At 51.2% G+C, this 25,363-nt stretch overlaps 1 protein-coding gene across 1 annotated transcript; it reads left to right on the plus strand.

The window, feature by feature from the left end:
• The first annotated feature begins 1,400 nt into the window (after positions 1-1,400).
• Positions 1,401-24,285, plus strand: Ldlr (low density lipoprotein receptor). Its single transcript, NM_175762.3, has 18 exons — positions 1,401-1,621; positions 8,974-9,096; positions 9,613-9,735; positions 10,559-10,942; positions 12,181-12,303; positions 14,166-14,288; positions 14,804-14,923; positions 15,080-15,205; positions 15,552-15,723; positions 15,804-16,028; positions 17,895-18,013; positions 18,352-18,491; positions 19,170-19,311; positions 19,514-19,666; positions 21,510-21,737; positions 22,235-22,312; positions 23,172-23,329; positions 24,006-24,285. Exons 1-18 carry the CDS (start codon positions 1,555-1,557, stop codon positions 24,039-24,041), a joined length of 2,640 nt encoding a protein of 879 aa, NP_786938.2. The 5' UTR covers positions 1,401-1,554; the 3' UTR covers positions 24,042-24,285.
• Positions 24,286-25,363: the final 1,078 nt, after the last annotated feature.

Genomic DNA, 25,363 nt, shown 5'->3' on the forward strand with positions numbered 1-25,363 from the left:
AGCAGGGGTGGGGAGTCCCAAACTGCTCATGCTGCAGTCCCAGCTGCTCAGGAGGCCAAGAAAGGAGATCACTGAACCCACGAGTTGTGGGTTATTAATAGTGAGTCTCCTGTTGCCAAGCGAGGGAGCTGCCACGTGTGGCCATGCGAGTTAGGCTGGGACTGAGACCGCCGTGGAAGGAGAAAACTGACCTGTTGACTTCTGCCAGGCATGAGCACATGAGCACACACACACAATACAATACGATGGTTTTTAATTAGGTGGAAGGCAACTGAGGCGAACACCTGACATTGAACTCTGGCCTACACATATACATGTGAACACACAAGCACCCCAAAACCCAGGAGAGGAAGAGATAAACTGGGCAGGTGGTGGCACATGCCTTGACAGGCAGATGGATCGCTCTGTGTTCGAGGACAGCCTGGCCTTCATAGTGGGTTCCAGGATAGCCAGAGCTAGATAATAGAGTGACCCTGTCTCAAAAATAAAAAATGAGAGAAATCAACTCACAAAAGAAGCTTCTTACATCTTTTTGGTTTCTGTCTTCAACTATCTGTGTAGCCAAGGCTAGCCTCCTCCCTAAGAGTGTTGAGACCACACACTTGTGACAACAGGCCCGGTTTATGTGATGCTGGGGATGGAACCCACGAAGATACTCTACCAACCCAGTCCAGCCTGTCCTGTTCTCAGGTCACAGAAAGAGTTCTCGCCTCTCCTGTGGGTCCTCGGGTTTGAACTCAGGTCCTCAGGCTTGGCTGTGTGCACTAAGCCAGCTCACTAGCCCCAGTGTCTTTTGCTGGGAGCTAGGTTTGGAATCTGAGGCCCTTGCGCCTTTACCCACTGACCCAACTCATGTTTTGGTAGCACTTCTGGTTGATTTTACTTACATTCCTCTCTGAGTGCTATTTATGGTCGGATCCGAATAACCATCTAAAACCTGCAACTGTACTTGGGTCAAAAATCTATGTGCCCGTTCCTAGAAAGGAGAGTAAATGCTGCAAGGAGTCTGTGTGTATGTGCGCGCACACGAGTTGGGGGCTCCGGGGTGGGGGCTGGGGGGTCCCATACTTCTGTTTTCCTTTGGAGGTGGAAAGGAAAACGTCAGAAGGCGACCCAGGGTGTGGAAGGATGTGGGTCGTCCTTTGAACAGTGAGAGCTGAGTCCACAGCTAAGCATCTGGGAACTGGTGAAATTCTGAAGGAGGAACTCGAGGAACTTCCCAAGGCTAAGGGAGCTTCAGGGGTTAAAGATCCTATGTCACATCGGCCGTTCCAAGCTCCTCCCCGCACAGTGAGGAGTAGATTTTTGAAAATCACCCCACTGCAGACTCCTCCCCCTCTGGAAACCTCGTCCCTAGGGCTGAGAATGACTCTGGCTCTGCGCGTGTAGTCAGTCACCAGTTGACCCAGTGCGGCGTAGGATTGCAGCCCGCATACCGTGGGGCTTGCCACCCAGGTTTTGCAGCTGAGACACCGTGGGACCCGTGATCCTGTGTTTGCAGCGGGAACATTTCGGGTCTGTGATCCGAGTGGGGACGCGACGCAGAGGCTGAGGATGAGCACCGCGGATCTGATGCTACGCTGGGCCATCGCCCTGCTCCTGGCTGCTGCTGGAGTTGCAGGTAAGGCTTATTCCAGGAGCCTGCCGAGGGCCAGGGCCAGCCGCTCTGAACTCGGGGAGCCCCGAGTGGTTTTCTTTTTGGACGAGAAATAGAATCACTCATGCGAACTTGGGATGATGTCCTTCCCACGTGGCTGGAGGGAGCTGTTCTGGAAATAGGATGCCAGAGTTGTAGGGGGTCAGAGTAGGTTTGGGGGGAGACGGGTAGGTGCTCTCTCGAGTTAGCGGTGTTCTTCAGAGCTATGTGTGAGGGAGTCCAAGAGGAGGGCTCCCATCATTCGTTTTAAAGGACTGGGGAGAGACAGGCTCAGCTGTTCAACTTTGGGGTCACTAGTCGTAGGTATAGGACTTGAGGGGTCTACACAGATGCGCTCAAACCCCGCTGCTGCCGGGTGCCCTAAAACTCCGCCCTAACCCCACCTCCCACCGCACCCCCGAGCTCCTATTGGGTAAAGCCGGAACAGGCGAGACTCGAGCCACTCCCCTCGCCCAATGGAAGAAGAAGATGAGGTGCAGGGGCGTGGCTTGCCTGAGTCTCCGGGGTCGGGTGGGGCTACACATCCTGGCCGCCCCGGTTCCCCTGTGTGAGTCACTCACTACCTTGTCCACACTTCTCTGGTCAGCTTCATAGTTGTGCCTCTGGCAACCCAGACCCTGGTAGCCGGGACCATCAGTCAAGGAGAGCCAGGGATCTGGCGAGGACTGTTGCTGGCCTGGTTTGTTCCCACTCTCTGAATGTGTTGAATTGGGCTGCCCCATCAAGTGGACTTTAGTTTTAGGAGAAGTGCTGGAATTTGGACAGGAAGTTAGATGGTGTTATAATCTCACCCACGACTTCTTTGCAGCACTGGGGATTAAACTCAGATCCTTGCACACTGGGACAAATGCTCCACCTCTCCCTTACTTTATAGACAGGGTCTCATGTAGCCTAGGATGGCCTATAAGTCACTATACGGTCTAGAATGACTTTAAGCTCCTAATTCTTCTTCCTCAGTTTGGGAGTGTTGGGGTGACAGGTATGTGCCATAGCACCTAGATTTGGGGATACCATGGATAGAACCTGGGGCCATGCATGGGATCCAGGCAGGAGCTTGGAAGGAGTTAGCTAGCTGTGTGTGACTGTCAATCCTGGGGATGCTTCCTTGAGACAGCCTGGCGGAGCTGGGGATCCTGGGGCACACCTTTAATCCCAGCACCGGAAAGTCAGAGGCAGGTGGAGCCCTGTGAGTTGTAGGACAGCCAGGGCTATACAGTGAAGTGAACCCCTGGAGAGAGAGAGAGAGAGAGAGAGAGAGAGAGAGAGAGAGAGAGAGAGAGAGAGAGAGAGAGAGAGAGAGAGAGCGAGCTGTAATTGAACACTGAGGCAAACACTCAGCCATCCTGCTATAATTGCAAACAAGGGTAGACCAGATATCCTGCTCAGCTTCCATTTCGCCTGTCATTGCTCTCTTTAACAAAAAGGAAGAGAGGAAATTATTTTACAAAGTCTTGAGCAAGAGCTGAAGTTTCCTGTCTCACAGGAAAGCCAGAGGGGCCCGTGCTGGCCTCACTGGGTGCTGGCCTCCCTCTCATGCTCCGGGCAGCCACACTACGGCTTGCTCTAGGTTAAGCTTCAGTGCATTAACTGGACGGTTTGTCTGTTTTAAGATCTGTTGTGAACACATCTTTAGATGGCTCAAGAGCAGATCTGGGGGCTGGGGTGGTGGCTCAGTCAGTTGGTGACATGGCCATGTGTGGGGCAGCCTGAAATGACCACTCTGGAGGATCCCTGGACTTGAGGGTGAGCTCTGGGTGCAGGGTGAGGAGGAGGAACACTAAGGAAAACATTCGACTGGGAACTCTGGCCTCCACACACACAGAGCCCGCAGCCGTGTGAGGGGTGTCAGATATGCCAGAGGTCTGTAGCACGCACTGTTAGCTCACAGTGGTGCTTCAGCTTCATTTGTCTGTCACATTCCTTGCTGAGTAAAACTGGTAAACCACTGAATAGGGTTGGATTTTTTTTCCCTCTTGTTCTTTTTGATTATTTATTTTTGGAGAGACAGTATCTCACTCTGTAGCCCAGGCTGTCCTTGAATTCACTATGTAGCCCAGGCTGGCCTTTTTTTTTTTTTTTTTTTTTTTTTTAAGTAGAGTCTCACTGTACAGGGTAGCGCCCTGCCTCTGACTCCTGAGCCCTGGGAGCCTCTTACCTGAGCATCCCTGAAATTACAAACCCGGAGGGCAATGCTCCTGACTCTGACCGCTCAGGGTTCTTATCTCCCTGCTTGGTCCTGATAAGACTCTGGCCACCTCTATGCTTGGCTCCTTTGACCAAGCTTTTGATGCGTTAATTCTGTCAGCAGCATCTGCACCCTCTGGGCATGTGGGGCAAATCAGCTTTGGTTGCTTATGGAGACGACAGGGGTTGGCGGTCCCTAACTCATGTTAGGCTTGCTGGTGAGGAGGCCGGCGAGCACTTTTGCTCCTGAGCCACCATGGATGCTACGGAGGATTTATTTTACTCACACCCTGCTTAGCCGATGGCATTACCCACGGTAGAATGGACACAGCCGGTTCGTTGGTGGGTTGGAACTGCTGGTGCCGCCCCTCATGTTTAGGGTTGCTATGAAAACACTTTTGTAAATGTTTGTTCACCAGGATTGACCTCCAGTTGGGCTTCGTTCCCATAACAACAGGAGAAAGCCCTGACTTAGAACCAGCCATTAGGCCCCTCCCGACATCAAAAAACACGCCTCTGATGGACAGCTCTTGGGGGGACTTAGGGTGACAACTGTCATTAAGTCCTGGTCCACCGTTAAGTCTTTATCAGAAGGAGAATTTTGGCATTTGGGCAGGATGACCCAGGATGACAGCCTTTAGAAAAGAACACTGTATTTCAAAACAATTCTGGCAGTGTTTTTGCTTGTAACTCTCACCTGCCCAAGGGACTAGATTTGTGGTCTCCTGCCTCTTGTTTAAATTGTTCAAAGTGTAACCTGGGGTCAAGACCTAACAGAGCTTTAAGGACAGCAGAGTGTGTGCGGAACCTGTGAGCCCGAAGTTTACATAAATGAAATATTCTGTGTGAGGCTGTGCCCTTTTGTGCATTAGCCGGACCCAGTCACTGCCTCCTAGTAGAGGGCTTTCCCTACATTAATCCCTGCATACTCTCTACTTCTCACTAGGAAACATCCCCAGCATGACCCACTGTTATATTTTAGAAGGCTCTCCCTATATAGCCCAGCTGGCATGGAAGTTACCGTGTAGCTCAGGCTGGTCTTGAACTCACTGTAGCCCTCCTGCCCCAGCCTCTGGAATGCTGGGATTACAGGTGAAAGCTAACACACCTGGTTTGCTCTTCGTTGGTGTGGGTGGAGCCCAAAGTACCCTGTGTGTTAGACAAGCACTTTTGTTGACAGTATTTTTTTTTTCTTTTTTTCGGAGCTGGGGACCGAACCCAGGGCCTTGCGCTCGCTAGGCAAGCGCTCTACCACTGACCTAAATCCCCAACCCCTTGTTGACGGTATTTTAACTTCCTTTATTTTTGGTTTATTATCTTTTTGTTTCCTTTTGCCTTTTGAGACAGAGATTCTCTGCGTAGCCCTGGCTGTCCTGGAACTCACTCTGTAGACTAGGCTGGCCTCAAACTCACGGAGATCCTCCTGCCTCTGCCTCCCAAATGCTGGGATTAAAAGTGTGGCACCAGCCACGGCTTGTTTTGTTTTGTTTTGTTTTGTTTTGTTTTTTTGCATGACATCTGTCCTTAGCTTGGCGCTCACACCCCTGTCATTCCATCAGGAGAGAGAGAGAGGGCACCTAGAAAGCACTGAGCACCTTATTTGTGTGTGGGAAGCAGGATGGAGTAATTTCTGTAGCTGGCATTTGCTACTTTGTACGTTCTTTTTTTCCCACCCTTCTCCACCCTTAAAACCCCCTAACACTAGATAGAAGAGAAAAAAGGATGGGGGGACTTGCTCCAAGGAACTCCATGGGATTAAAATGAAACATATTCCTAGACTATTTCTGTGTTTTTCAAAGAATCCAAAACTCCACATTGCACTACTGCCCCCCTCTGCAGTTTCTGTGGCCTTGTTCAGGATTCGTCATTCATGACGTTCGAGAGCTGAGGCCAAGGCTCCAGAGTGTGTGCGTGTTGACTGGCCTTTACTTGATTCGTTTGTCCATCACCCTGGCTGCCCTGGAACGCGCTATGTAGATCAGGATCTCACAGAGATCCTGCCTCCCAAGTGCTGGGGTTAAAGCCAAGCACACCTGGCTTGCTTTTTTTTTTTTTTTTTTTTTTTTTTTTTTTTTTTTGGAGCTGAGGACTGAACCCAGGGCCTTGAGCTTGCTAGGCAAGAGCTCTACCACTGAGCTAAATCCTCAACCCCCCTGGCTTGCTTTTAAATCTTTACAAGACATCTGTTTCTCTGTTTTGTGTATGTATGGGCTTCAGGGGACAAGGGACAGAGCGGGATCTCCATTCATCAAGCTCAGATGAGTGGTGGCCAGTCCTTAACCACTGAGCCACCCTACAGGCCTTCTTTCTTTCTTTTTTTTTTTTTTCTTTTCTTTTCTTTTTTTTTCCGGAGCTGGGGACCGAACCCAGGGCCTTGTGCTTGCTAGGCAAGCGCTCTACCGCTGAGCTAAATCCCCAACCCCGAATTCTTTATTTCTTTTGTTTGCTTGAGATGGGGTCTGTCCTGTGCAACCCAGGCTGACGTTCAATTTGCCGTTAGTCTAGGGCGTGCACCCTCAGACATTTGTAATTTTTTGTTTGTTTTTTATTCTAGAGACAGCGTCTCACCATGGAACTTTGGTTGCTTTCAAAATGGTAGTGATACTCCCGCCTCCAGCTCCTGAGTGACAGGCATAGCAGGGTTGTACCCCTTGCCAGGTTGATGCATTGCTGGGGATGTTAACCTGGCTTTGTGCACGCTGGGAAGGTCTCTGCCACCAGAGCCCCACTGGCTTTGGGTACGGCTGGTATTTCCACACCCACATCCCGGTTTGTGTGTCATTCAAGTGAGAGTGTTGATCAGTCACCAGGCTTTCGGCTGATGGGGTGACTCCTCTCTGCCAGTGCCCCTCTGAACTTCCTTTGGTAATGATGCAGCCACTCCTGGAATTCTAGTGGCCTTGCTCAGCACCATCTGCCATCAGAGAGAAGTGGATGAGTCACTTCCTTTCCTGGCCAGATGCTGGGTGAGTGAGTCACCTGTTCAGGTCCGCAGCTAGTGCTACTCACAGCCTTGAGAGGCCCAGGCCAGCCGGAGGTACTCAGTGCTACACTGTTTAAGGAAAACAAAACAAAACACAGAAAGAATTACAGTGTAGCCAAGCAGGGTACTGGGACTTGAGAGGGGGTCACGGGAACAGCAGAGGGGACCCCTGGAGTGTGGAATTTCAGTTAATGAAGTTTCAGATTCTTGAAGCTGGACAGTGGTGAGTGGCTCACCGGGTGGCGGCAGACACACATGGGTCTCTGAGTTCAAGGCCAGTCTGGTCAGTTTCAGGACAGTCAAAGAGCTACACAGAGAAACTCTGCTTCAGAAAACAACAAAACCAGGAGAGCACCAGGGTGGGGCCCTGCCCTCTCAGAGGAGAAGGGGAAGGGGTTTGGGGGAGGGAGTCTGGGAGGTGAGGGACTGGGAAAGGATACCGTTTGGGATGTAAATAAATAAATAACATTAAAACTTAAAAAGAGGGCTGGAGAGATGGCTCAGTGGCTAAGAGCACTGATGACTGCTCTTCCAGAGGTCCTGAGTTCAATTCCCAGCAACCACATGGTGGCTCACAACCATCTGTAATGGGATCTGATGCCCTCTTCTGGTGTGTCTGAAGTCAGCTACAGTGTACACACACACACACACACACACACACACACACACACACACGCAAAGTAAATATTATAAATAAATAAATAAGAATAAAACAAAAGGAGCAGGAAAGAAAAAGAAAGCAAAAGAAGCACGCCCATTCAAGACACATACATGTGAAGTCTATAAAAACACACCATTAATCGGAAACCATAAAATACAAACAAAAGACCAGTAAAGTTAAGGGGAAAAAACTGAGAAAGGTCCAAAGATAGCTTCTGAGTTAGGGTCGGGCTCTCACGTCCAGCTACCCTCACAGGGCTGGAACCCTGTCAGGCTTGGACCTATGTGTTGATCTGCGCATGCTGCCACAGTGTCTGTGAGTTCACGTGTGTCAGTCCAGCTGTATCTGGAAGGCCTTGCTTTATCCGTCTCCTCCAACCCTCTGGCTCTCGCAACTGTTCCGCCTCCTCATTCGGCAGAAGGGTTCCCGGAGCCCTGAGGCGAGAGATTTAGTCCTATTTAGTACTAAGTGTTCCACTTACCCAGCAATTAACAGTTAACAGCACAGGGACATACTTTTTCATAGCCAATAAATGCAGTGGTTGTGGGTCATCCCAACACGGCTGTGAGTCTCTGTGTGTGCTCCCATCCACTGCAGGAGGGCGCTTCTCTGCTGATGGCTGAGCAAGGCACTGATCTCTGAGTGTAGCGGAATGTCATTGGGGTGCTGTGAACAGACACCATGACTAGGGCGAGTCTCATAAGGACATTTCACTGGGGCTGGCTTACAGGTTCAGAGGTTCAGTCCATTAGCATCAAGGTGGGAACATGGCAGCATCCAGGCAGGCATGGTGCAGGAGGAGCTGAGAGTTCTACATCTTCATCCGAAGGCTGCTAGAAGTCTGACTCTCAGGCAGCTGGGAGGAAGTTATTAAAGCCACACATGCACTCCAACAAGGCCACACCTAATAGTGCCTCTCCCTGGGCTGAGCATATACAAATCCTCTCGGAGGTCATTCCGCTGCTGGGTTCCTTTAGCAGAATGTACTTGCTTCTCCCGCTAGGTCCATCCCTTTCTAATCTCAGGTTCTCGGCCATGGTGGCGTGTCAGATACAGGTTCCCTCTCATGAGGATCTGATAGCTGTTTACTTGGTACAACTTTTGTGCCTCGACTGTACCAGCATATCAGGGGCTCAGGTGACCCGTACTTTAATCTCAACACTCAGGAGGCAGCGGCAGGCAGATTCCTGTGAGACCAAAACCATCCTGTTCTATATAAAGTTCAAGGCCAGCCAAAACTACACGGTGGAAACCCGTCTCAAAATAAGTTTTAAAAATAACCAATTAAGCCCGATACGTTTTCATACTTTATTCAACAGCCCAGAAGTCGGTCCTAACACCTGATGGATTTCCTCTTTGTGTTTATTTGTTGATCCTCAGCTGCCCTCTCGGGTACATTGGCTACCTCTGCTGCCTTCCCCGGTTAGCTGATGTGGCCATCTTTGCTGTGCTGATGACCACACCCTTCCTTCCCTTTCGCTCTTGCAGCAGAAGATTCATGTGGCAAGAACGAGTTCCAGTGTAGAGACGGAAAATGCATCGTCAGCAAGTGGGTGTGTGACGGCAGCCGCGAGTGCCCGGATGGCTCCGATGAGTCCCCTGAGACATGCAGTAAGTCGCCTCTGATTGTGGGTGTTTGTAGAGACAGAACCCATGGCCCTTCCCGTTCTAGTCAGGGGCTTTTTCCCCCAGCGCTCTCCTAGTTTATATCGTGCCAGAGCAGTCCAGCAACCCTAAGTTCAATCCTCAATTTGAAGAAGGCTCAGAGTGACCATCCCTAATCCAAATATTCAAAATCCAAAGCATTTTGTATGCTGTGATGATGGATTTGGAAAGTTTCACACCTAGCCTCATGCTATGCCTTGCAGCAGGCACAACAGTCCATTAACAGTGCTGTGTGGAATTGCTTTTAGGGGCTGTTAAGATGAGAGCAGGCACTTGGGGTCAGCCTTCATGATATGAGTTTGATCCCTGGAATTCATATGGTAGAAGGAAAGAATGTCCTGTATGTCCTGTGACCGCCACACACACACACACACACACGCACACACACACACACACGCAAGAGATGGACCTGGCCTAACTAAATTGTGTTCCTTTTGAGTGATGGCTCCTCTTTATCCCTAGTGTCTGTCACCTGTCGATCCGGTGAGTTCAGCTGTGGAGGCCGCGTCAGCCGATGCATTCCTGACTCCTGGAGATGTGATGGGCGGACCGACTGTGAAAATGGCTCGGATGAACTAGACTGCTGTAAGTGACGCTCAGACCACCCTGGATGTGGCGTGTGTGTGCGCGCGCGCGTGCGCGCGCGCATGTGTGTGTGTGTGTGTGTGTGTGTGTGCATGCATGCTGGCCCATCTTGCACTAAAGAGTCCCCTAGGGGCCCTGGGATGTAACAGTCGTTCCCGAGTGGACTCCACCTGAGTTCTGGTGTGTGCTTGCTCCTATGGCTTAAATCCCACCTTGAGAGATGATGCCTCCTCCGTGGACATCAGAAGCATTTATGGAGGGGGAAGCTCTGATGACTGTCGCCAGGGAGCCCACTTGTAGGCTGCCTCCCTGCCTTAAGTGCCCACATTGGCGGGAAGGCTGAGCTGTGTTCGGAGTCCAATCAGAGCTGACGTACTAGCCGCCAATGTGTTTATCAGCTGTGCGTCATGATGTCATACCTCTTATGTGCCGATCCACAGGGCAGACTTGGGACGTGAGAGTGCCAAACCCTGAATGTTATCTCCATGTAATGTGGGTTTCCCCATACCTACATACCCTCAATAGTGGAATTTATATATTTAGCAAGGTAAGCAGTTCACAGCACAACCTAAAGTGCTAAGATGTGGATCAACCCCTGCCTAGAATCTCCACCCCAAAGAGGGGCTCGTTGGTACAGGAGTGGCTTGATACTTTACCGTGTGAGGGAAACTGAGGCAGAGACAGGTGTGTTGTAGCTTTCTGGGCCTTTGCCTACTACCACCATGTTTTTTTGAGGCACAGGGTCCTGTCTGTGAGTAGGCTGGTGTGTGGTGGTATGAGCCATAGCATGACAGGGCGCTCTCCTCTCTGTGCACCCCCACAGCCCCCAAGACGTGCTCCCTGGATGAGTTCCGCTGCCAGGATGGCAAGTGCATCTCCCGGCAGTTTGTGTGTGACCAAGACTGGGATTGCCTGGATGGCTCTGACGAGGCCCACTGTGCGGCCACCACTTGTGGCCCTGCTCACTTCCGCTGCAACTCCTCTTCCTGCATCCCCAGCCTGTGGGCCTGCGACGGGGACCGGGACTGTGACGATGGCTCCGATGAGTGGCCGCAGAACTGCGGGGGCCGAGACACGGCCGCTGAGGTGGTCAGCAGCCCCTGCTCCTCCCTCGAGTTCCACTGTGGCAGTAGTGAGTGTATCCATCGCAGCTGGGTCTGTGACGGTGCGGCTGACTGCAAGGACAAGTCGGACGAGGAGAACTGCGGTAAGGCCCTGGGGAGGAGGGATGGATGATGGCTCTCCAGGCCCTGTATGCGGGGCTTTGGGGCTTAGAAATAGCCAGACTGCCCAGAGAGGAAGTTTTGTTTTGGGTAAGGGGCTGTTTGGGTGGGTAGAACACCTGTCTCCAGAGCATGAAGTCCTGAGTTCAAATCTCCTGCAGACAGCCATGCTCGAGCCTGTGATTCCAGTGCTTGTGGGATGTGGAGACCGGAGCTGGCTACCAGCCTGGCTCCCAGTTCATTGAGAGACCCAGACTCGGGGAGGAGGAGGAGAAGGAGCCAGAATTACAGGAGCACATACCCGCATGTGCACACATACTGTGCAATAAATTTTTAAAAATTAACCAAAGATAAAGGCTGGGTCTGGTGGCACACACCTTTAGGAGCAGGTTGATCTCTGTGAGTTGAAGGCCAGCCTAGTCTACATACTGAATTCCAGGAAAGCCAGGGCCTTGTAGAGAGAACCTGTCTCCAAAAACCAAAGGAAATGATTTTGTTTTAAAAAACCAACCAAAGATAAGTTTAAAAAAAATATATTTTTTTCTTTCTTTGGAACAATGAATTTTAAGAGGGCCAAATCTGTGGCTCACTTAGTAAGTGTCTTAGTTTTCTGTGGCTACGGGCAGTGACCAAGGCAACTTAGAGGAGAGAGAATTTGGTGAGGTTTACAGTTTCAAGGGTGAGTTCATGACCGCCATGGTGGGAGCGTGGCAGCAGGCAGGCGGGCATGGTGTCATAGCTGTAGTTGAGAGCTTACATCTGATCCACAAGCGTGAGGCGGAGACAGTGCTAACTGGGAAGGGTGAGAATCCTTTGAAATCTCACAGCCTGTTCCCAGGGACACGCCTCCTCCAATGAGGCCACACCTGCTAATCCTTCCCAAACAGTTCTACCAACTGGGGGCCAAGGATTTTTAAACTTAGGACCCAATCAGGACTGTTCTCCTTCAAACCACCATGCCACACATTCATGAGTCCCAGGTTTCAATCCCCTGGATGATTTATTTAAAGACAAAATTATTAGTGTACATGATACATGTGTGTGGCAACACATACAGAGGTCATAGGGCAACTGTGAGTCCTCACCATCCACTGTGAAGACTCCAGAGATTGGCTCAGCCTTTGGGTTTGCTGGTAATTGCTTTTGCTTGCCAGCCCTATAGCTGCAGTTAAGCAGAGCAGCTTATCCGTGCTTCTTGTGATGGTCACCCTGTCCTCCACAGCGGTGACCACCTGCCGACCTGACGAATTCCAGTGTGCAGATGGCTCCTGTATTCACGGTAGCCGCCAGTGTGACCGTGAACATGACTGCAAAGACATGAGCGACGAGCTTGGCTGCATCAATGGTAAACTTGGTTCCTCGCCGGCTCCTCTTCCTCTTCTCCCTTCTCAGTGCCTTGCTGTAAAGTTGGGGTACTGTTGGTCTTGGGTGAGGGAGTGGGGGTCAGGCCCCTAGGAAGCGTATTTTCTTTTTGTTTGTTTGTTTTTCGAGACAGGGTTTCTCTGTGAGGTCCTGGCTGTCCTGGAACTCGCTCTGTAGAGCGGGCTGGCCTCGAACTCACAGAGCTCCACCTGTTACTTGCCCCCTCTGAACCTGCTTCTACTTAGCTAGATTGCAATATGGGATCCCCTGCTTCAGTACTTCTATTTGTTTATTTCTGAGACGGGCTCTCATGTAGTCCAGGCTGGTCTCAAACTCCTTATATAGCTGAGGCTAGTCTTGAATTCATTATCTTCCTGCCCCCAGCTCCCGAGTGCTGGGATCATGGACGTCCACTGCTAGGTTCAGTTTATGCAGGGGATCAAACCCAGGGCTTCCTGCCTGCTACATATCAGCTTCTACCAAAGGAGCCACATTCCCAGTAGAAGCCGTTTTCCCCTTGAGACCCTAGTGATGTACGTACAGTCCCATTCTGTGAAAAGAACATTCCAGAGCTGAGGAGAGCTGTTTCCTTCCTGCTACCATGAGTGTCCCAAGATCAAACTCGCGTCATCTGGCCTAGTGACACTTTTCCCACCTCACTGACCTGCAAGTTGGAAGAAATGCTCATAACATAAATGATGTAGTTTGGGCTGAGCCATTGGTCGAGCCCTCGCCTCTTAGGGTTAGGGTTAGGGTGGTGGCACATACCTGTAACCCCAGCATTTGGGAGGTGCAGGCAGGAGGTCAAGGCTGGCCTTGCTTACACACTGAATTTGAGAGCAGCTCTCACTCCAAACAAACAAACACCAACACTTTTTCTTTTTAATGTTAGGTTTTTGCTGTTCTTTTTTTTTTTTTTTTTTTTTTTTAGATTTATTTATTTAATGTATATGAGTACTGTCTTCAGACACACCAGAAGAGGGCATCAGGTCTCATTACAGATAGTTGCGAACCACCATGTGGTTGCTGGGAATTGAACTCAGGACCTCTGGAAGAGCAGTCAGTGCTCTTAACCGCTGAGCCATCTCTCCAGCCCTGCCATTTGTTCTTTTGCGTTGAACTCAGGGCTTCCCATTGCTAGGATAAGAGTTACTTGTTGCTTTTTAACTGCACGGTGCCATGCTGGGCATGGTGTCTGCACGGTGCCATGCTGGGCATGGTGGTACAGGCCTATGATCCGAGCAGTCCGGAGCCTGAGGCAGGAAGCACACAAAGCTGCGGCCAGCCTGGACCATACTGAGACCTCTTGCTAAGAAACCCGATTCAACCTAAGAATCCCAATTTGACCATAAATTCACATGTCTGCAGCCATCGCTGAACTCCCTCTCCAAGACTTGTTTGATCGTGCAGAGTCTAAACAAACTCTGTTCTGTTAAACATTAACTTCCTAGCCCCCAGCGACCTGTACCCAGGGGCTTGGCTCAGTGACAGAGCCCTTGTCTACCCACACAAGGGCTTGGCTCTCCTGTACACACAGAGAGAAAACAAAACACTACCAGGAAATTCCTTGCCGCAGTCATGGGGGGACAACTCTGTGATCCCAGTGTTTGGGAGCTGAGGCAGGAGGGTCTCCTTAAATTCCAGTGTCCTGGACACTGTTCAAGGCCAGTAAGGCTACAAAGTGAGACTTCGGGCAGACCTCCCCGTCACCTGCCCCCAGACCCTCACCAGGAGGCAGGGGTTGTGCCAGGGAGTCCCGTATTCCAGCTCTGAAGGGTTATCTTACAGACAGCAGGCAAAGCCCGTGGCTTAGGCCCTCCTGACCGTTCTCTTTGCCTCTCTCAGTGACCCAGTGCGATGGCCCTAACAAATTCAAGTGCCACAGTGGGGAGTGCATCAGCTTGGACAAGGTGTGCAACTCCGCCCGGGACTGTCGTGACTGGTCGGATGAGCCCATCAAGGAGTGCAGTGAGTGTTGGGGAGCTGGGCAGAGTGGGGGTGTTTGGGGAGCCCAGCATGGCATCAGCATGTAGTCACTGTGGGACTGTGAGCCCAGCCAGCACCCCCACAGCATTCACAAGGCCCACTTCCTGTCATCCAGGGCAGGACAGGCATGAGGGGAGGGGCACCGGGAGATGAGGACCTGATTCAGAGCCCTCGCACTATATGTTCTTGGGCTGGAGATGGCCCAGCAATTAAGAGCGCTGGCTGTTCTTCCAGATGACTCATGTTCAGTTCTCGGCAGCTAAGTCAGGAGGCTCAGAATAACTCTAACTACAGAGGATCCATCTCCTGGCCTCCAGTGCCTCTGGCTTCTGAGGACATCCGCATTCATGTTCTCATAACCACATGCGGACACACTCACACACATGATTAAAAATAAAAGTAATGAATGACCTTCGGAGTGCTTTTCAGAGACAGTGCAATGTCATAGTGTTTCCAGTGGCTGTTCTAGTCTAAGGTGCTTTTCCAACCTCGCGCAGAGACCAACGAGTGCTTGGACAACAATGGTGGCTGTTCCCACATCTGCAAGGACCTCAAGATTGGCTATGAGTGCCTATGTCCCAGCGGTTTCCGGTTGGTGGACGGCCACCAGTGTGAAGGTGAGTCTGCGGTTCATCCAGCCACCCATCGAACCCGTGCCTCCCTCATGAACATGCGTTCCCTCAGCCACTGGAGGATACATGTTTTGTTCTCCTGTTGCCCTGTAGAAAGGGTTCCTCTCCCCTAGAGAAAACCCTTTCTCTGTTGATACACAGATATTGACGAGTGTCAGGAGCCAGACACCTGCAGCCAGCTCTGTGTGAACCTGGAGGGCAGCTTCAAGTGCGAGTGTCGGGCCGGCTTCCACATGGACCCTCACACCAGGGTCTGCAAGGCTGTGGGTGAGCACTAGGAGGCCGAGGTGGGGATGGGTGCTCCTTTTTGGGGTTCAGAACGGTTAAGTTGGGAATGGTAGCTCTCTAGGATTCTGGCTGGTGGGGAGCTGCACAGTGGGGACCTGGAAACACGGGGCCTTCACCCATATTTATCCTTGCTCAAACTCTGCCTATCCCGCTTCACATCCAGACAGATGGGAAGAGGTACAAAGTGTGACCTGAGCCTCTTTAACCTCCCTAGTTACTCTGACTAGAGAAACGGGTTCCAGGGACACGGTAGGCGGAGTTCTTGCCTGGCGTCGGCGAAGCCTTGGCTTTCATCCCCTCACTGTTGTCCTGTGTGGTTTTCCAGGTTCCATAGGGTTTCTGCTCTTCACCAACCGCCATGAGGTACGTAAGATGACCCTGGACCGCAGCGAGTATACCAGCCTGATCCCCAACCTGAAGAATGTGGTGGCGCTGGACACTGAGGTGGCCAACAATAGAATTTACTGGTCTGACCTGTCCCAGAGAAAGATCTACAGGTGAGCCCCATCACCCTTTGACACCCCGTCCCCTAGGCCCAGACCCCAGGCTCTGATGAGATCCCTTTCCTCCGCCTCAGCGCCGTGATGGACCAGGGCACCAGCTTGTCCTATGATGCCATCATCAGTGGGGACCTGCACGCCCCTGACGGGCTGGCGGTAGACTGGATCCATGGCAACATCTACTGGACGGATTCAGTTCCGGGCACTGTTTCCGTGGCTGACACCAAGGGTGTCAGGAGGAGAACTCTGTTCCGAGAGAAAGGGTCCAGACCCAGAGCCATCGTAGTGGACCCTGTGCATGGGTGAGTGTCCTCAGCTGAACAAGAGGATGGCCCAAGGTGGGGTCCAGCCAGAGCTGGCCTCAGGGGAATGTGAAATGGTCCCCCAAGCTGCAGAGATGACAGTGAAGTAGAGGCCGGGGGTGTCAGTGAAAGACCAAGGAAGCAGGGGCCTCCAACCTGAAATCCCAGCCCTGAGGAGGCTGAGTTACAGGCTAGCTCAGGTTACAAAGAGAACTCCTATCTCAAAAAAATAAATAAAAAAATAAATAAATAAAATAAATAAATAAAATAAAATAAAAATCAAAGAAGAGACTTAGCAAGGGATGGATGGGGTGGGGGTGGGACTGATGCCTCTGGCCTCATCAGGCATGGCACACAGGTACACAGATACATAAACACAATTAAAAATGAAATCTTGGGTGTTGGGGATTTAGCTCAGTGGTAGAGCGTTTGCCTAGCAAGCGTAAGGCCCTGGGTTCCGTCCCCAGCTCTGGGGAAAAAAAAAATGAAATCTTTTCGTGTGTGTGTGTGTGTGTGTGTGTGTGTGTGTGTGTGTATGGGTTGGATGTGGTGGCTACAGAGAGACAGGGTTTCTCTGTGTAGACCCGGCTATCCTGAAACTAGCTCTGTAGACCAGGCTGCCCTCAAACTCTGCCTGCCTCTGCCTCGCAAGTGCTGGGATATAAGGTATGACCACCACTGCCTTGCAAAATAAAATCTTAAAAAGAAAGCCAAGCCTAGCTCAGTGGATTAAAAAAGCCTTCAAACCTGACAACCTGTGTTTAATCCTGGGGACACCCCCTCCCAAAGTGGTGCGTGAGTACACACATGCGTGTGTTCATACGATGGGTAAATAAATGTTAAATAAAATGAAGGTGATGGGGATGTGGATTCTGCCTCAGAAGCACAGAAAAGCCCACATGGTCATGCATTCCAGCCACAGAGGGGGAGGGTCTAAGTTAAAACGTGCTGGAAACCAACTAGTGAGTTGACACTGTCAAAAACAGTGTCCTGGCCTGGCGGTGGCACACACTGCTGGTGGACCTTCCTAACTTGCAGGAGGCTCTGGGTTCCACCCCCAGTGTGAGAAAGAAACAAACAAACTGGGCTTAGTGGTGCACCACTTTTGATGCTAGCCACTTAATTTTGTACCTAAATGTTCCAGGCTAGGACAGGCTTCTAAAGAACTTTCAGGAGTCACTTCTTGCCTTTCTCTTGTAAGTTCCAGAGATTGAACGCAGGTTGTCAGGCTTGACAGTGGTGCCTTGAGTGGCCAAGTCATCTTGCTGGCCCCACGGAGGGCATCGCTGAGACCCTGTTCTGTGGTCCACTTATATCACACGATATACAGGCTCCCTCCTCCTCCCCCTGACCACGGAGATCAGACGGGTCTATAAGATCTCTCTGCTGACTGCTCAACCCCCCCCCCCCCAGAGCATCTCTGGACAGTATCTGTTGGGAGGCTCACCCCACCTCCCATCTCCACCTCATATGTTCTGCCCCTTTATGGCCACATCCGTGTCCACATAGGAGTAGTTTCATAGTGTGTCTGCTTCAGGCATACCTTGTATTTTGCGTTGTTCTAATACCTCTGAAAGGACTGGGGTTACTGGTGTACATTACCACATCTGGCTTAACTCTGGCCTTCCAGAGAGGGGCTGACCATCCAGGTGGCAGCCCTGGCCTGGGAGAACCCCAGAGAAGCTGTAGTTGGTAGAAGGGTGGAGTCTGAAGAGAAAATGTGGCTGCCTTGTAAGCCTGAGGCTCTGGGTTCGATCCTCATCAGTCACGAACAAAGAGGTGTGGTTCCAAATTGAGAACCAACTCTTGTCGACATTAGCGGTAGCCTGCCACCCGAGAGGCCTCATCTCCTGTTGTCTTTTCCAGCTTCATGTACTGGACAGATTGGGGGACACCTGCCAAGATCAAGAAAGGGGGTTTGAATGGTGTAGACATCTACTCTCTGGTGACCGAGGACATCCAGTGGCCAAATGGCATCACACTAGGTAATCATCTGAGGGGTGGTCTAGCCTGCTGGGGTGGGCACAATGAAGAGAACAAAGTACATAGTTGAGAATACCTGGTTGACAGTACCCCCTTCCTGTACCACTGGAGGGGTTACTGGGTTAAGGCAGAAGCTACAGTGTGGCCTTCAGGCTCATACATAGCTAGAGTGCGCCCCCAAAGCTGTACCCTTTACACTAATGGAGTGCCCTGAATTTTCTCTGGCATGTTTTGAAACTTTCTGGAACATTTAAGAATCTTCAAGAACATACTGGAATATTTAGGCGAATTGAATAATCTTATTCTGACTCTGGCCTCTCCGTATTTCTTTATGTTTTAGATCTTCCCAGTGGCCGCCTCTATTGGGTTGATTCCAAACTCCACTCCATCTCCAGCATCGATGTCAATGGGGGTGGTCGGAAAACCATTTTGGAGGATGAGAAGCAGCTAGCTCACCCCTTCTCCTTGGCCATCTATGAGGTGAACCCCGGGACTGTGAGGGAGTTTGGTCCCGCCATAGGTTTGTCTTGTCCGTTCAAGCCAAGACTGGGTAAAAGCTCTTGCCTAGAGCTCTAGAGAGGGGTATTAGAATTACAGCTACTTCGTGGAACTGTTTTGTTTATTTTTATTTATTTATTTTGTGGTGCTAGGAGTGGAACCCAGAGTTCTTGACGAGACTGGAAAATGCCAGTGCTCACCAGCCAGCCAGTGTGGCCTCAGTGAGCCTCAGGTCACTGAGAGACTGTCTCAAAAATTACCGTGGAGAGTTGGGTGGTGGTGCACACTTTCAATCCCAGTACTCGGGGAAGCAGATGCAGGCAGAGCTCTGAATTTGAGACCAGCCTGGTCGGCAGAGCTAGTTCTGAAGAAAATCTGACTCAAAAAAAAAAAAAAATTAAGGCTGAAATTGACTGAGAAAGACTGTGGCCTTCACACGCACCCCACACACATGTGCAAAAGCACATGAACACGTGTATGCACATACAGCATATACATAGGAAATGGTTAGGATGGGAGACTTTATGTTTGTTTCTCCACATTTCTACCACAGCCAGCCTTGCTTATGAGAACCCCAGAGATTTTGGGGGGTGGATGGTGGTGTGTGCTACTGCAGGGGGTGACTGGCTCTGTTCTCTTCCATATATACCACCTGTGTAGGACAAAGTGTATTGGACAGATGTCTTAAATGAAGCCATTTTCAGTGCCAACCGCCTCACGGGTTCAGATGTGAATTTGGTGGCTAAAAACCTCATGTCCCCGGAGGACATTGTCCTGTTTCACAACGTCACGCAGCCTAGAGGTGAGCTCTGCCCCTGCACTCAGATAAGTTTCTCTGCCACGATCCCAGAACTTATATTCGTTTGGCTTATTTGAAGATGGGTTCAACACCCTTCCTGTACCTGGTAATAAAAATGTCCATTGCTCTGGAATTTTTCTAGACTATCCCAGTCGTCAGACATTATCGGTTCGTTCTCTATGAACTTCTCTCTTCTTCCTCCCAGGGGTAAACTGGTGTGAGGCAACGGTTCTCCCCAACGGTGGCTGCCAGTACATGTGCCTGCCTGCCCCTCAGATCAGTGCCCACTCACCCAAGTTCACCTGCGCTTGCCCTGATGGTATGCTACTGGCCAAGGACATGAGGAGCTGCCTCCCAGGTAGGGGACAAGTCCCCAGAGGTGTGTGTGCATGGGCCTGCCGAGGCTGACCAGACACGAAATGTCTTGGGACCCATGAATGAGGTTCTCTAAGTACCCTTAGACCAAGGTTCCCTCTGGGATCCGGTTGTCTCTAAGCTCTGTGTGGACGTAGTCTGACTTTAGCAGGGTATGGAGTAAGAAGACCCCTTTTTGCTGATATCATCTGAGAAGGGCTCAGTTTGGAGTTGTCTGTTTTCTGTTGCTAGATCAGACTGACTGAGGCTGGCTAATTTATAAAGCATAGTTTATGTGACTCCTGGTTTTGGACATTAGAGGTTTCAGAGCATGATTCCAGCATCTGGGAGACAGTTGTTCTCGTTGATTTAAAGGACAATTATTTTTGGCAGAAAGGCGTGCGTGCGTGCGTGCGTGTGTCAGGACAACTCATAGGAGTCAGTTCTCCCTCTGTCATGTGGGTCCTAGGGACTGAACTCAGGCCCTCTCTTGTCCTTCACGTAGCCCAGGCTGGTCTCAAGTACTATGTAGCCTGAGGAAGATCTTTTCTGACCGCCTGAGTGCTGGAATTGCAGAGATGCTCACTGTCCCGGGTTTATGCATTGCTGTAACTGAACCCAGCGCACGGCACGCCGGGCAAGCGCTCTGCCCCAGCCACACTCCCAGACCTCTGTCTTGTAATGCCTCCCGTCTGCATTGTCCTCAGGCCCACCCTCACCACCTTGTCTACTTTTTTGTTGTCATTGTGTTTTTTTAAGACAAGGTTCCTGGGCTGGAGAGATGGCTCAGTGGTTAAGAGCACTGCCTGCTCTTCCAGAGGTCCTGAGTTCAGATCCCAGCAACCACATGGTGGTTCACAACCATCTGTAATGGGATCTGATGCCCTCTTCTGGTGTGCAAGTGTACAATTCAGACAGAACTCTATACACAATAAATAAATCTTTAGAAAAAAAAAAAAAAAGACAGGGTTCCTCTGCGTAACCCTTGCTGTCCTGGAACTTACTCTTTAGCCCAGGCTGGCCTCGCACTCAGAGATCCTCTGAACTGCTGGAACTAATGGTGTGTCACCACTGCCAGGTTGGCCCTCACTCACTCTTAATCACCTCCGCAAGGTTTCACCGCCAAGTATCATACCCAGGAGGGGCCCCTGAGACAGACAGACAGCTCGTGACAGACACGAGGGGCCCCGGAGACAGCTCCTGAATGAACTGTTTCCCGACATTTGATCCCTTAGAACCTGCTTGGTGGAAGGAAAGATTGACTACCAGGCTTTGTTCTGACTGCCGATGACCTTAAATCCCAGCATGCAGCAGCAGAGGCAGGCAGATCTCTGAGGCCAGCCCAGTCTATACAGTGAGTTCTAGGACAGCCAGGGCTCTATGGTGTGGCTGTGTCTCAGAAACAAACAAAGATAATAAAATAAGGGTTGGGGATTTAGCTCAGTGGTAGAGCGCTTGCCTAGCAAGCGCAAGGCCCTGGGTTCGGTCCCTAGCTCTGAAAAAAAAAAAAAAAAGATAATAAAATAAAATCTCTCAGCAGTAAGACTTGCGTGGTTAAGTTTCCAGCATGGATTTTTGGGGTCATCCTCACCATCTCGGGGACCAAAGTATACTCAACCTTTGCAAGAATAGGATAATCTGGAGACTGAGGCAGGGGAATCACAGGTTTGAGGTCCTCCTGGAATAAACCTCGGGACTAATTCAAGGAGCAGTGTCACCAGCTGCTGACCCGTTGCTCTCGCTCAATTCCTGATGCTGAGGAACTTGGTGATATGCGTTCCGCCCAGAGCAGAGGTGTCGGTGGCACCCGGTCCCTGGTACTCACGACACACTTATTGCCCCATCAGAAGTCGACACTGTACCGACCACCCAGGGGACATCCACCATTGGGCCTGTGGTCACCACATCAGCTGCTGTGTCACTGAAGCGCAAGGAGGATCCCTCAGCTACTAGGCACAAGGAGGATCCCTCAGCTACTAGGCACAAGGAGGATCCCTCAGCTACCAGCACCTCTAGGCAGCCTGGGGATACCCCAGAGCTCAGCACAGTGGAGTCGGTGACAGTGTCCTCCCAAGGTAACAGCCCAACAGGCCCACCCTTCGTTTGATTGACCTTTTAAAATTACAGTGATGTATTCAGTGAGGTTGGGGAATTGGCCACTCTGCCTGTGGTGTCAAAGCACAACTTGTGGCAATCTATTCTGTCCTTCTTCCTTGTGTGTCTTGGGATCAAACTCAGGGCAGCAAGCTGGGCAGCAAGCTCCTTTACTCACTGAGCCTTCTTACTGGTCCCGCTGTGATAAGTGTTTGTGTGGGGAGTTTTTGTGCAAATGTCTGGCATCTCTAGGGATCCCGGAACTGTCCCCTGTGGACACTGGAGGCCGGCTTCCGCCAGACTCAGTGCACATGACATTGTAGGAACCTTGGTCACACCCCTAGGTCCCCCAGAACTTTAGCAGGACAATAGACATGTCAGGCACATGTCAGACAATAGACATGTGACATGTCCTGCCACACCCCCTCTCTGATGTCTGTCTTTGAGCTTCCTCACTTTACCCTTCTCCTTACTGCAGTCCAAGGTGACATGGCTGGCAGAGGGGACGAGGTGCAGCGGCACGGTGTGGGGTTCTTGTCCATCTTCCTCCCCATTGGTAAGTGTTGTCTGCACTGCTGACCTTGCAGGGGCTCCTGACTCCATGCTTAGCCAACTGGGCCGCAGCACTGTTCTGCCTGCCTGTGAGGTGCCCTGCCTTCGGGGTGCCCTGCAGGCCTCTAATCCCCCTTTTCATTCATTACAAATAGATCAAGTGCCCCTGGTGGTTGCACACTTCTTCTTCTTCTTTTTTTTTTTTTTTTTTTTGGTTCTTTTTTTCGGAGCTGGGGACCGAACCCAGGGCCTTGTGCTTCCTAGGTAAGCGCTCTACCACTGAGCTAAATCCCCAGCCCGGTGGTTGCACACTTTAACCTCGCAGGCAGAACTGAGGTTGTTTTGAGACCAGCATACAGACTTTTAGACCAGCAAGGGAGGTAGACAGTGGGTTTCTGTCTCAAAAAGTAATTGTGATTCTGTGTGAAAATAAAAATCATGGCGCTCCGTGTCTTAAATCTCAGCACACAGGGGGCAGCGGAAGAGGGTCAATGAGTTTGAGGCCAGCCTGGTCTACAGAGAGTCTCAGGACAGCCAGGGCTACACAGTGAGACTTTGTCTCAAAAAACAGAACAAACAGAGCGAAGTTGACAGAGAATCAGAGAAGATAGAACCAGGGTCAGGCTATGGAGCCCGGGCTGGTTCAGAAGCCGGCATCCTCCTGCCTCATCCCTGAGGTGCCAGGCTTCCGGTGGCTGCTATACCACCACCCTCCCTTGGTTTTTTCTTTGTGTGATAGGCGAGGAGAATTTTACATTCAGAGCACATCACTCTCACACAAGGGGCCAGGATGGCAATTCCCGGTGGTTTTGCTGGCACAGGGCCTCCTGGGCACCCCCTGACCAAGCCCTCTCCCCCCGCAGCACTGGTGGCCCTCCTTGTCTTCGGAGCCATCCTCCTGTGGAGGAACTGGCGGCTGAGGAACATTAACAGCATAAACTTTGACAACCCAGTCTACCAGAAGACCACGGAGGACGAGATCCACATTTGCCGCAGCCAGGATGGCTATACCTACCCCTCGGTGAGTGCACCTTCTGTGGGGGAGAGGAGACGTCAAACAAGGACAGGAGTTAGGTGGGGTGGAAGCAGCAGAGGAAGCCTAAACCAGGGGCATGCACAGCTCAGTGGTAGAATCTGCCTAGGGACCCCTGTGAGGGCTTAGGGCACGACTCACAGGAGACAGGGTAGCATGGAGTCCATTCTCCATCTTCTGTGGGTGTGGAGCGGGAGAGATCTCCTCAGTGGGGGTTGGATAACAGAGGCATCAGTCCACTGCAAAGATTTCAAATTGTGGTAAGATTGGGCATAATGTGCTTAATTAAGAAGCACGAGGGAAGGGCTGGAGAGATGGCTCAGTGGTTAAGAACACTGACTGCTCTCCCAGAGGACCTGGGTTCAAGTCCCGTCACATGGTGGCCCACAACTGTCTACAACTGCAGTTCCAGAGGATCTGATACCTTCTGGCCTTCCTAGGCTTCAGGCACACATGTGACTTTAGTATAGACCAAACACCCTACACGCACCTTAGGCAAGTTCTTCACAAGAGCATTTACCTAGTCTTAGGTGTTCAGCCACTTCTGGTGGCTGTGCAGGGGACAGAAGGTGGGGGACTCCGAAGCAGGAGAGAAGGGTGGGTTCTGGCCGTGTGTGTAGTCCTGTTGGTCTGACTGCTTCCTGTGTTTCCGGTTTGCTGACAGAGACAGATGGTCAGCCTGGAGGATGATGTGGCATGAACAGCTGAGGGGAGCCATCTCTTTCCGGGATCCGCTGCCACCCTTAGGCAGGAAGGACGCTTTCTCACACCTCCCCGCCCTGCACTGGTCCTTCCACCTCAGTGGTCTCTGTGTTGCTCAAAGCAAGATAAGAGCAAAACTGGGCTGGGGCCAAGCTCAGCGGCCTGTCTGCCCTGGGTCCTGTTTTATATATTTATTGTCTGGGGACAGAAAAGGCTACTGGCCATGCTCCAGATGGGAATTCTGCCTGGTATTTTTTTTTTTTTATTCTGATCTTTCTTTCCTTGGAAGACAAAGAGGGTGCCCCAGCAGCTTTGGAATTCTCCTCTTTTCAACACTAACGCCGAGGAAGAAGAGACCCAGCCAGAAGGAGGGTGTTGTTCTGAATATGAGACAGCAGGTACTAGTGACAGGGTCCCAGGGACCTTAGCCAATCCCTAAACTCAGGACTACCTGCGTTGACTTTCACCCCGAGAGCCTGACTCTGCCACCCCCGGCAGAAGCCAGGAAAGTGACTTGTGACATTTGGTACTGATCTTGGGGTCAGCAGCTGCCAATGACTGATGACTCCTCATGCCTTTGCCAAAACGTCACCCGTTCCTGGAGGGACAAGCCTGAGCCGCCATTCCCCCTTAATATTTATGAAGTGCCTGAGACATCTGCTTGCCTTGCTCAGGAGTCCTGGCCTGTGCCGTGTAAGTGTCCTGCTCAGGGGTGGCCATTGAGACTTCCGTCTCATGCCCAGCCCCTACTGTCCATGGGAGATTTGCACTTCACGTCTCTCTGCGCACTTTTCCCGTTGGGCACCCACGTGGCCCGCGTCTGTACTCCTAGGTTGCACTGTTTGGTGGTGTGTTGGATGGAACCTCGGGCCAGAGGTGGCCCCGAATCACTCACTACAGAAGACAATTGCCAGGCCCCAAGCACCCATTGCCTTCTCCGGTGCTGGGCAGATCTCAGGGCCTCGTTTGTTTTTTGTTTGTTTGTTTGTTTGTTTGTTTACGTTAAACCTCTGCCTGGCAGTTTCTGACTGAACTGCAGAGTTGTTCCGCTCCTCTGGTAACAGTGACTCAACGCGTCTTTCTCACAAGAGACTCTCTTTCGTGGCTTGGCTGGGCGTGGTGGGGTATACCTGTCATCCCAGCACTGGGAGCCTAAGGCAGGTGGGTTGCCAGGAATAGAAGGCCAGCCTGGCTGACATAAAGGAAAGGAGGGAGGGACATGGACAGAGAGACGGACGGATGACAGACAGACAGACATGCATGGTTTTTCAGCCCTAATCAGCCAGCCAGATGTGGTAGCACTTTGCTTTAATCCACAAG

Source organism: Rattus norvegicus, chromosome 8, assembly GCF_036323735.1.
Source record: "Rattus norvegicus strain BN/NHsdMcwi chromosome 8, GRCr8, whole genome shotgun sequence".
In the NCBI taxonomy this organism is placed as follows: domain Eukaryota; kingdom Metazoa; phylum Chordata; class Mammalia; order Rodentia; family Muridae; genus Rattus; species Rattus norvegicus.